A 13,319-nucleotide genomic window follows, 5' to 3' on the forward strand; every position below is an offset into this window, starting at 1 on the left:
TTTTTCAAGGTTTTTGTAACTGGTGGTGACAATAATACCACATATTGCATCACGGCAAAATGAGACCATCAATACTAGAGACTGACCATTAGCAACAGCCAACTCTATTACAGAAAATAAAGTTTGTAATAAATAAAGAACAGCATTGACAAATTCAAACATGTGTGACTCGATGATATCATAGTTAGACAGTCTTGTTTGTGACTGAACCCTTAAACTATGATATCTCCTAAGTAAAACAGCTGACGGGAGGGGGGAGGGGCAGGTGAACTCTGTGGTTAAATTATTGAAAACTAGACAAATAAATAATAACTTATTGACTGACATCACCATCGGGTGAACAATCGCCTGTAGAGAATGAACAGGTATCCAACTCTCCGGGGAAGTCCCACACCTGACAGAAGACCTTGCCCTGGTCTTCGTAACTGTTTGGGATTGCGGTGAAACGGATTGCCTTCATGGTAGAGAGCGCTGCTGAAAAGAATTAGGCACAGCAAGCTGCTCATGAATCTGTTCACATATTTGACCAAAAATATCAAACCAAACTTTTCAGAGGTTTTCATACACAGCTCAAGTAATATAACATGGATATTTCAAGCTCATCTAAAGCTCAAACAAAGTTTTGGCAAAAATCATCCACAGAGCTTTCAATGTATACTCACAATGTATTTTCACTATAAGGACAGGCCATCAATCAGAATATCATTACATCTACCTCAAACCTATAAAAATCTCAAATTGTAGCCTGCATACTGATCCATTTTCTGCTGTTAATTTCAGCCAACCTGAATCAATGAGCGTATAGATAAGATTTCTCCTCTCAAACTGTGTTTAAATTGTTTTCGTTTTTTTGCCACATATCACCAGAGATGCCAACCTCTTGACACAATAAAACAGACTGAACATCCTAAAAAATCAGATTTTTGAGAGAAAAATCAGATTTTCACAAAAACTCAACACTACCACCGGCTGTTGGCCCCGGGCCAGTAAAATGTCAGAAAAATGTTTTACTGGTAAGAACGGGAAAGTCAAATGTTTGCTTTTTCAATAACATCTAATGAGAAAATTGTAAAGCATCTATAATAATTCTTATGATGCAAAAAGGGTGTTTAAATGCATAATGAGAATAATGATACAGCTTAATTGCTTGCATATTTTGGGCCAATGAGAATTTGGTTCAAGCCAGAAGTAGAATTGAGAAAAAATTACTGTATAGACTAGCATTATACTCATGGAAATATGAGCCACATTCCTGTTAACTGACATTATAAACCAATTAAAAGAAAAAAAGTGTCAGATATTTCAAAAAAAAATAATAAAAAAAATATTAAAAAAATTTAAAAAAAACACAATTTTTTTTTTTTTTTTGGAAAGATGAAAAGTCGTATTTTCAAGAGGCCAATCGTATTTCACTTTTTTTATCATACTAAATACGATAAAATCGTACTGGTTGGCATCTCTGTATCACCTATAACCTCCTTGTGGTTGTGGCTGCCAGAGATACATTCCACTCAGTAATGATCTACAGTTTATAAATTATGCATAAACTTACAAGCAGTTTCAACAAATTTCAGTTTATCTAACCCCGTTATTAAGTGGGGGATCAAGTAACAGGCCTTTTGGCCCTTCAGTACAGTTCTGGTGATATTTGATCAGCATTTATAAGTTGTTCATCCAGTTAACCAACCAGAAGGAAATAGATACGAGACTGAACGGAAAAAGCTATAAGGGGAGTTAGACAATGTGAACAAAGGCCCCATACCCCCACCCCAGTGTTTCTATTGCATGCATAGCAACAATGCTAGTTTCATTTGGGTTCACTACATAATTTCTAAAAAATATGTTAAATATCCAAGCTTAACGTTTAAAGTACCCTCAAATGTTCTTTGATTTACTCTAATCAGTTCATTCATAAAGTATTTTTTCTGATATATTGATTAATTATTCAGTGATACCTATTCTAAGCACTGTAATAGATAGGCAGAGATAGAAAGGTCTGGATTACTTAATAACACTCTTTCAAACTCAATCATTGACATGAGCTGGCCGTTTCTAAGGTTTTTCTTACCACCACGTTCTACCCGGAAGCTGATGTTAGCACACAGCGTTGTCTGTTCTTCACCATTAGAGGAGCCTCCTCTATCAGGAACGGAGATAAATGTAACGTCTTCTATGTATACATTTGATACATAGTCTGATGTTTTGCCGTAGTGGTTAGGGCAGTCGACTGTTTTAAAGTGAAAACAAACATCGACATATTAAAGATGACGCTATAGTGAATGTGATATGTAAGATAACACTTTAACCAGGAAGACTTAAATGGGCTCACAACGACATCATGCATAGCTAAAAGCACAAAGACAGTAATGCTACACGCATCTAAATGGTAATTTCTTAGGTACTACCTGACGCAATCTACTGTACCTACGGCAAGCAGCTGATAAGACCTAAAATGACTACGACATTTTGCAGGATAATGCAAGAACTGCTTTACATATAAAGAGCAGTTTTGCCCCAAAATTAGGTCATAATGAATGGCACTGCACAGTGTTTAACTTGTTTCCCCTGCCTATAGGATACCTAAAGGTTCAAAACTAAATGATGTACCTGGGAACAATTTTTGTCTTCTCGAAGGACATCATTGGCAAATATGTACAGTAGTTCTCGTATGAGATGAAAATTTATAATTATGATAAAGATCTTGCAAATTGCCTCCAAATATCAGCGTGCTTGAAAGTTACTGTAAGAATTAGTCTTAAAGCAGCATTTTGCGTCCTCGACTATGATATTTCTCAAACTCACTGACTCCACTATGCCATAACGACATACATAACTAGCTTATCTATTTATATTTTACTTCAAATGGTGGCATAAAAGTCGAAAAAATTGCAACTTTCAACTTTGTTGTTCTCCAAGATAATTTCTGTTGGGATCCCAATAAACCTCGCCCATAATATGAATACTTAAACACTACGAAAGTCATTGACAGATACGTAATATAACACCACGCTTGATTTGTGTACAGTCTATATGGCAGTTGTACCAGGGAGTTGCATAACAACTCCCAACGCAAAGTCTTGAATCTATTTTTAGCAACGGCTCATAACTAAACCTGCATCTCTGATTGGTTGAATTCAAACTAGTGGGTTTGGGAACTGAATGCGATTTAATTTTGTATGTGGAATACTCGCCAATTAACGTTTTTGGCAGGGAAAAACTTGGCTAATATCTTAATTTGCTGTTTTGTGATTTGATGTATGTAAAAAACTCGATGGACATGTAAAAAAAAAGTAGAAAACGGCGACCAAACGCAAAATGCTCATGAATAAACATACTATTCACTGATTGGTAGAATTCAAACTAGTGGATTTGGAGATATGAAAACTTTGTCGAGGACACTTTTACTCGTTATCGATATAAAATCGTTATTTACTCGCTAATTAACGCTCTTGGTAGGGTGAAACTTGGATGGTATCTTAGTTTGCTGTTTAATGATTGATACATGTAAAAAAATCGATGCACATGTTAAAAAGGTGGAAAAAAAGCGACCCAACGCAAAATGCTGCTTTAATACATATATTTTCCTGGAGGCCTAGGATTTCTACTGCTTCAAAACGATTGCCACGTGATCAGGCCAGGATGCCAAAATGGGAGGTGGTGAAAGCAAAGCTTTGAATGCTTCATGTTCAGTGGCTGTTGAGATGTTATTTGCAAAGGGGGGGGGGGGAGGGCGCATGGGGGATACAGACTGAAGTCTGGGGTCCGGGTCAATTGGGGGGGACCCAGAGAAATATATGGGATAAAGAATAGTTTATCCTTATTTTCATAACGTACTTAAGAAAAGTATTGAGAAGCCTTCAAGAAAGTGAGCCAGGGACATATTTTTTCCTACCTAGGGCTCTTACCCAGCTGGCTCTCGACTCTGATAAATGCAATGCCCTAGAAGTCAATTAGGACTATTGACTATGTGTAGGTATCATATACTAGCTGGGAGAATTTATGGAACTCTATTGCTGATCAAATAATATTTAGTCACTCCTTGAACTTACTTCCTGCTAGCTGTTCAGCAGGGTCCCTGTTGCACTCACTTCGAATCTTCTTGTTGTCCCTCTGAAATAAAGGAAACAAAACTTCACCTCGTATAATCATTCCTTTGCTTCTTAATGTAAAAGTCGATTGATATAAATCATTTATAATTATATCCAAGCCCTACAGTAACATTTGAAATCCAGGGCCTTTGAACCTTCTAAGCCTTGGGTAAAGAATTGAACCTTAGGAGTTGACCCAGATTTAATAATATGCACCGTTTTACATGTGCATATATTCAAAAAATCCATTAAAATGGTAATATAATATCATATTCTCTTTTACAATACATTTGACCAGTTAAACTGCAAATGGTGTATGCATGCCAAATTTCATTACCGAAGCCCTACACATAGCAACCAAACAGCCTTATTACATTCACTCTACAGTAGTATGTACTGGAGACCTACACATAGCAACCAAACTGCCAATTACAGTGACTGTAGAGTAGAAAGTACTGCAACTACCCATTTTTTGAGTCTCCTCATTTAATACATGTTTTAGCTGAGAAAGCTTCCCATAGAAAGACATGTATCAATTTTGTTACTGAAGTTAACTTTAAATACAAAAGTGCATGGGAAATGTGCCACAATTAGGCATAATAAAAGAACTTTCTCTTTCCATTCTGCTCTTTCAAAACTTCTTTTGTGAAAAGCAAAAGTTGGAGAATTATCTTCAAAATCAGATAATGCAACTTTGAAAGGACAAAAGATCTTGACAAGTGCAATGCTTCAAAAAGTTGATATTGAAACATGTCATCAGTTTAAGAGAGTATAACTAAAGTACTGCAGAAGGATGTGCCAGATTAGATACACACACACATATATGTATAATATATACGTTTGGTTGATTGTATTTGCATAGCATCTATCTTTGGGCAGAATGCTCTATGTCCGGTGGACAGAGCAAAGTATATGTGGAATTGAGACTAGTGGAACACTAGTAGTTGTTACTTAGAGATTACCATGTTGAGTGATCATCAGAACACTCTTTTTTGTTGTCTGATAATTTGTCGAAGTTTCTAAACACCAAATATCATTACTATGTTCTGGTCAAGTTGGATTGCAACTCCTTAACCACTTGGGTCTATTATATGCCAACTGATATTCATATGTATTACACTTTAATAGTTTTCAGCCACATAATCTCAAGAGTTCTATTGTTTACAGCCAATGCCTTAGATTTAAAGCACATTTGCTCCCACCCACATGATTATGAACACTGTAACATATGGTACTCATTCTACAGTATATATTGTATTTTCACCACCCTTTAGCAACCACAATATGTCCTGTTCTTGTAACCACCAACCTACCCTAAGAAGCATGAGGCTGTGGTCACTCTAAGGAATGTTTATACTTGACGCATGTTAGTAGTAGTACAGTATTTAAGAGCAATGATTGTGTATAATGAGACACTCTGAATACAAAAGTCAAAGCTATAACAACTCCTCTTTGAATCATCTCTAATTATCATCAAGAATATTACAAACACCAAAGTACCCATTTTAACTGGTTATTTCTTGAACGTCGGATACCCCCTTCACTTAATTAGACAGGGTATTTCCAGGGCCGACAAGTTGAAAAGTAAGGACTTATTAAAATACAAGTCCAAAGTACAAACAAACACATTTCGTTTGTTAACATTTCAACCCCCTCATCAAACCCTTAATGAGCTTTCTTGTGATTCTAATAATGTAATTTACATTTTCTACTTTGTACTTTGCAAAGAGGGCAATTATGTAGGTGAAACAGGTTCCTGATTCCGCTTACGTTTTAATAATAACAAAAATCTATTTGTGATAAGTTTGCAGGATTCCCCGTTTCCGAACATTTCAATCATCATAGTCATTTGCTCAAAAACCTAAAATGTATTTTAATTGCCTCGAACTGCAAATCTGTACTGAATGTAAAGGTTAAGAAATCGATTGGATCTTTCGTATTAAGTCTCACATCACCGACCTCAGCAAGACTTGGGACCCCTTCACAACTATCAGTTCTACAAACATATGTAATCTGTTCTTTGCATCTTTAATACGCTTCCTGTATAGTTATGGTTTATTTGGTTCTAATTCCATGAATGCAACTTACACTTATCTAGCATCATACTTTCATTGCGTTACATTTTGTACTTTTCATTCGACTGCCAAGTATTGCTGACGAAGGTCCCAGGAGGACCGAAAATTCCAATATATTTTCTAAACAATACTCCTCATTTGTCAATTATGAGTCATATCTTTATATCTCTCGTTTTCTCTTATTATTTTTCTTTTGGTGTATATACATGTGGATTTCTTTGTAACATATATGTCTATGTCTATATATATATAAAAACTTAATAATTGTATGAGAATTAGGCAATGCTATTGCTCTGCTCAATTTTGTGCATTGGAAAACTTTAATACAAAGAATCCTAAACACACATGCAGCAATATACAGTATACGTGCCATATCATTGCAGTGGCGTCACCAGACTTTTCAGTCTGGGGGGGCACAGGGGGGGCACCAGCATTTGATGGGGGGGCACTTAGGTGGATACGGATCAATGTCCTGGGGAGGGGTCTAAGGGGAGGGGGTGCCCCTCCAGGCACGGCGGAACAGGAAAATTATTGGAGGGGGGGGCTAATGTGTAGAGACTATCTAAGCGGAGCGCCACCATCGGTTGGCGCGGAGCGTACAGGAAAATTTTGGGTTTTTCAAACCCCCAGATGGCCGGAAACAGCACTTGCCGAGTGTTTTATGCTGCGAATACCTAGCCCTAAAATATGGGTCTCAAGCCTGCAATTTCTCAGATTGCACGTAAAAGTCTGTAAAAACATTGTAATTTGTATATTCGATGGTGTTTTAAGAGAGTAGCTATTACTCGTAGTGTACTCGCAAAGACGTTTTTGAGTGTAGTAAGGCCCCCCCGGTTCTGCCGCCACTGCCCCCCCCCTCCCTTTTGGAAAATTTTAGCATACGGAGGATGGGCTAGATGCAAAATGCTGCCACATTTGATGCTAAATTCGATCTGAAGATATCTCCAGAAATTGCTATTTTTGAGGTAATGATTTTAACAAGGTGCAGAATTTTGCAGAGGATATGAACCACATGCTGTCGATATTATGCCTAACCCTATCAATTGAACCTACATTTGTTGAATTAATGTGTGCATGACCCCGACTCCTTTCTTGTCCTTCTAGTTTTCGCCCATTATCTATTAAGATGTAACAGGTTCCAGCATCGTTATTGGCTCCTATCAGGGATCTCACCATGCAATCCAAAGTTTGATCACACATCAAGTATGGCTCAGTATGCAGGTGTGAACATTCGCCATTTGTTCCTACAAGCATCTGACCTCAAATGACCTCTGCACCCCCTACACAACAGGGTTAATATATGGGTCCACAAATATAGGCAAGTATGGTGCCTGCGGACCCTCACATTCTCACATTTCGTCAGCTCCTAACCTGTCAACCTCAGACCAGGCAACATATTGCAGTACCCTCCCTTCTCACAGTCATGTAGCTCGCGAAGCGGACTTGTATATCCGCTGGTATGGCGTGAGCACTGACACATTCAATGTAAATATCGACACCTGTTGTGATGGCGCGGGTTACGACTTCGATACCCGACGTCCAAGGATAAACTTGTTCATTTTTTCGCAGCTCATTTGAAGAAAATACGAATTACTGTGCTTCTTTGTCCTTATGAAAAACCAACTCAGATAATGGGAGTTGAATATAACAAAATATATATTTTTTTACCAACCCAAATCTCAGATGGGGGGGCACTCGGGGGGCACTAGGTTTTCCAGGGGGGCACGTGCCCCCCTGGCCCCCCCTTGGCGACGCCACTGTATCATTGGGAGGAGGGGTGGCGGAGTCTCCATTTACTTATAAATATATGTTAACCTTTAACCTTCCATCTGACCTTTACAGATGACAATCACTTACTGTATAGTAATCCCATGAACAATCCTCTGTGCAGAATAGGTCACTGGGTTCCACCTCCCCACAGGCACAGTTGAAGAATAAGACAAACAGCACATAGAGATGATGTAAGGCCATTAAGACAGATCATCTGCGAAGAAAACAAACTAAAGCAGTCATTAACCAAGTTTAAAACTGTATCTTTTACATTACAATTTCAAAAGTCAGCCAATACATTTTGGTCTTAATATTAAAGGGTATGAAGACTCCCGCACAAAGAAACGTCTCATGCCGGTAATCTGACCTAGTTTCGAATGAGGTGTAACAGAAGTGTTAGACACCACCATCGACCCCAGAAAATACACACACAGTTTGCTACCGTCGGTAATTAGACACTATTGTACAGTCAATACATACAGCTACTGTCAATACCCACAACACAGTGTACATAGCAGCGTGGACATCTCAGGTTTAGATAAAAGATAACAAGGTTTCACATTTCATTACTGTCTGCATTTTGTAGCGACAAGATGAAAACGTCGTTTGCAAGCAACGGAAAGTTAACTTTTCAGAGCGCAGCTAGCGGTTTGGAGTGAGTCTTCAATGCCTTTAAGGAATCTTTGCCAACAACTTTACAGTGCATGCTCACCCACAGACAAACTTGGCAGTTTCTTCATTGAAAGGGATGGTTTAGGTATATATATTCAAAATTTAATATTTGACTGTTGAAAGAGATTTCCGTATCTTTTAAGCATCCTGGTAAAATTTGCAATAAAATCCTCTGTGCCATTTTTGAGCTGACATGTGTTGAAAACCCGAAGCAAAGAGGTGTAATGTCACAGAAAACACACTGACAAATGTGATGTAAGCATGAATGTCTTTCTTGAAAGTGTACATCCAATGTTGTACATGTATTGGGATACATTTCAACATGAGTACACTACAAAATAACATGCATTGTAATATCGTTAACCTCACATTCCCCTTTCTAGGGTAAAGTTTTTAGGTTCAAATTTTAGTCAAACAATAAACTTATTAAGTAACAAATATGGTACTGACCTGTGCCAGTTACCATATATCTCAAAGGTATGTAGGAATTGAATGCAAATTTCACCAGGATTTGTATGACAAGAAAGTAATTTCTCATGGACTATCAGGTTAGAACTAAAGAACCAAACTGCCAATATGTACAGTAGCTTATTGAATCCGTAGAAAGCTCATTTCTTCCATCACCTTGAACAGGATGTATGGATTACTATGGAAGGAATGTCTTTACAAATTTTTTAACACCTGTAGGACAATACACTGGACTATAACAGACCGATAGATTACAACACAACGACGGTTAATGTACTGCAGTTAGTCTGTCGGTGTTGGGCTAAGTTTTTGCCATTTTCAATGTACAGGTTTTCGATGAACAGTACAATAGTCAGTAGCCCCGATGCCATGTAGCATGGTGATGTATTGTTCTTTGTACTGACATATACTAAGGCACTACGGTATGTTGTTCCTCACTGTACTCAATGGAAATGAACAAAGCTGATAGCTGATTGGTAGCTGTACAGTTATCCAAGCACAACAAACCATGAATACTTGTCAGCTGTACTGTCTTGTATTTCCATATATATGTTACATGTACACCGATTTTACACACACCATGTGCATGGATTAAAATGGCATTAATATAAACAGTATTTCACTAGAGGTTTATGCCCCTTCCCCTAACCGTAGTTTCAACTTAACAGTGTCTCGGCAGGCAGAAAAGATACAAACTGTCCAGATGTCTTTCAACAGCACACCTCCCTGCATGGTTACCAACATTTTCCATCTACTAGCCCAAAAAAAATATATATATTTCCACTTAATGTAGCATTTAAGTCCCAGTAGATCATTTCCACTTTGAACTCCAAAGGTGGCTTAACTAGCACAACAGAAGCCTTATATTCCCCTAGCACAACAGAACCCTTAAACTGTTACCTACACCTACCATAACTGAAGAACCCTTAAAGTCAAAGTCAAAGGTTTACAGTCTTGTTCAAGGCCAAGGCCCTCTCACACAACTTTACAACTTAATCCCTGGTCATTGGTAAGTTGTCATACCCACACACAAAAGTGCACAATTCAATGAAGCTCTCTTGGGGCACCAAAGTGCACCACATCCACGTGTCCACTGGGGGACTTCCGATAGAATGCAGCCACAAACCGGCACACACAACCATATGTACAGTACAAGTTCCCTCGCAAGTCCCCATTTATACAACTGGGTGAAGAGAGGCAATGGAGATAAAGTGCCTTGCCCAAGGGCACAACGCAACGATCTGGCCAGGACTCTAACCTGCTATCCTTAGATCACAAGTCCGCTGCCTTTACAACATGACCATAATGCCCCCACTCAAATGACAAACCCAAGTTATCACCAAACCTAGTTATCACTGATAAACCTGGACTTTCAACCAATTAACCTGGGTTATCTGGGGGAGACACCAGGTTTATCACAGATAATCCAGATTCATCACAGATAATCAACATTTATCACTGATAATCCAGCTTTATCACGAGATAAACCCAGTTTATCGTTGATAAATCTGGATTTTCAAAATTGATAAATATCAACTGTTTTAACCTGGTTTATCAGTAAATGATCCTAGTTTATCAAACTAACTTGGTTCATATCAGGCAATAATCCTGGTTTATCAGGGATTATTTTAATACACTAGGTTTATTGGCTGAGAAATTGGATTTATAGGTTGATATGCCAATAGGGTCACTTGGTTAAAACCTTGTCTCAAAGCCTCTTTAACAGTACATTTATTCATAGATCTTTTTTTAAGTAACATACATTTATACTTCCTTACCTAACTTGCAGGTTTTGCACAGTGGCTGTTTTTCGCTCCAAAAATATTCCAGTGTTGGTGCAAATGTCTGTCACATGGAGAAGATGTGTCAGAGTGTTACACAAATACTCTCAAAGCACACAGACTCCTGAAAGCTGATCAATACAATCCACAAACATGAAGCAACTTCTCCATTCTCCTGCATGAAAATGTCTACCGAAAAAGATTATTTCCACAGATGAGCAGAAAGCTGTAGGGATCCTGTAAAGATCAAAGTGAAATTAATTGAAAACTAGATACCTCTAGGGTAATAACCATTAACTACAGTACTGCTAACTGCATTGTAACCCAATGTGCTATAGAACTTCTACATACAGTCTGTTATATAGCCCATTGAAAAGAAAACTGCTTTAAGCTATTTAGGTCAATGATTACAAATAACAGTTGAAAACCACTTTATTATTACTTAACAGACAGTCGAGTACTGTACACATTATGATATATACCTAGTTGACTACACGTTAATTCAATATATGGAACTATTGAAGCATTCAATATTTATTCTAATTTTTTCCAGTGGGGGAGAAATTAAGGGACATTCCCTACTTAACCATTACTATAAAAATAGACTGCATACAGTCTATAGTTATATGAACCTTTTAACAATTTAAACAAAAAAAGATCAAAACTGGAATTGATAATTACAATAGAATGGGAGGCAAAACCATATCCAAGGTTTTTCTTTCTTTTTCTTGCAATTATAAGCAAAAAATATGAAAGCAAAGATCAAGTCTCACCCCAACTAAATCAAATATAAATGTTTAAAGGTTCCTTGCTGTGACAAGGCTGGCATCAATTCTTGGAACTGTCGATCTATTATGGTCAAATAACCTTGAAGCAGCATTTTGTGTTTTGTTGCCGTTTTCCCACCCTTTTGACATGTCCATTAAGTTTTTTACATGCATTCATCACAAAACAGCAAACTAATATATTAGTCAAGTTTTTTCCCTGCCAAGAGCATTTATTGTAATTAAGGACTTCGCAGATAATGAGTACAGTGTCTTCCGACAAATTCCTCATAGAATTTAAATATTCATATTATGGGCGGGATTGATGCCATCCTAATGGAAAATATCTTCCACAAAAAAATAGATTTGAATAGATGAGCTATTTATGTATTTTGTTATGACATCGTGGGGTCAATGAGGTCGAGAAAATCAGAGAAAAGGATGCTAAAAGCTACTTTAAACATCGGAAAACACCTAATAGGCTTTATTGTCTTCAATTGAGAATTAAGCATGGTTGTTAAAAAATATTAATTTTACAATACTTAATTCTTTTTCCCAAAGTTGCAATGCTTTGTACAGCTACATAGTCATTGAAACTTTTTGTTTTTCATACATGATACTCATAGCAATACTACAGTGTAAGGCCCATAATACTATTTTCTAGTGCTGGCAAATTAATGTGATGTATTGCTTGAATTTACAACACAAACTACAGTAAAATGCCTTCATTCTGTAAGGAATTTGCAATGTAATGTTAGGGTACAGTATAGTGGTGTACATTAACAATTAACATGCTATAAACTTTCTACTTTCAAAAGTCCATTTTTTGACTTGTTTCTTTTGTAAATTAATTTACTTTCTTTGTAAAGCGCCTTGAGCAGTGACTTTTGTTTACTGATTTGGCGCTATATAAGTCTCATTTATTATTATTATTATTATTATTAATTCCCTGTGTCTCCTAACAATGTATTCTGTGTTATACTGTTTGTCTTCAAAGACATGTACACAAGACACTCTACAGTACTGTAGCTACCATGTTTGACAGTCAAATTCTGGCCACTTTTTTTGTTCAAATTTAATCCATAGTCTCAATGAAACCAGATACAAATTATACATTGCAAGAAGAGGCAATGACACAAATTAAGTATTTTCACCAACTTACTGGAATTATACTTTAAATTAAATGTAAGCCCATTGCAAAGTCAGTAACCGCAGGGCCAAGATTTGAGTTTCTTTGCTTTAATCGTTTTGACTACTAATGTCTTTCTCCATTCTCATGGAATTTAAGCTTTGCTTTTGGAGCATATTATGTTGGTTTGGTTTTAAGACTGTGACCTCTCTTGACCTCAAGTGATCTTTGACCTCCACAGAAAACAATAGGGTTTCTTGCACTCAGAAAGGTGCGTCCAACATGTCAAGTATGAAGTTCATCCAAGCTTTACCTTGTAAGTTAACATGTATATACAAGGTTTTCAAACTTTTGACCACTGTTGACCTTAAATGACCATTGATCCTCCACCTATTTCAATAAAGTATTTGTAATAACTGTTGTCGATCTACACACCAAAGTTTGTTCTAGTTTTTACTCTGTTGTAATAATTAATAATATTTACAAGGTTTGGTGCATCGGTCGTTCACAGCAACAACAAAAACAGTCACTCGCTGTATAAAAGTGCTCTCACACACATTGTGCAGAGTCAG

General features: G+C 37.2%; 1 protein-coding gene across 8 annotated transcripts in view; it reads right to left on the bottom strand.

The window, feature by feature from the left end:
* LOC139961076 (uncharacterized) overlaps positions 1-13,319 on the bottom strand; it is a 38,029-nt gene that overhangs the window by 14,113 nt on the left and 10,597 nt on the right. For 6 of the 8 annotated variants that reach the window (XM_071959932.1, XM_071959938.1, XM_071959931.1 and 3 more), the window contains exons 2-6: positions 10,852-11,091; positions 8,021-8,147; positions 4,050-4,110; positions 2,069-2,227; positions 326-474 (exon numbers count right to left, since the gene is read on the bottom strand). In XM_071959932.1, coding sequence (XP_071816033.1) covers positions 326-474; positions 2,069-2,227; positions 4,050-4,110; positions 8,021-8,134 — 483 coding nt within the window. In that variant the 5' untranslated portion in view covers positions 8,135-8,147; positions 10,852-11,091. The remainder of the gene's footprint in view (positions 1-325; positions 475-2,068; positions 2,228-4,049; positions 4,111-8,020; positions 8,148-10,851; positions 11,092-13,319) is intronic. The other 2 variants (XM_071959936.1, XM_071959937.1) reach the window with 1 other exon arrangement.

The sequence above is a fragment of the Apostichopus japonicus genome, chromosome 20, assembly GCF_037975245.1.
Source record: "Apostichopus japonicus isolate 1M-3 chromosome 20, ASM3797524v1, whole genome shotgun sequence".
NCBI lineage: Eukaryota > Metazoa > Echinodermata > Holothuroidea > Aspidochirotida > Stichopodidae > Apostichopus > Apostichopus japonicus.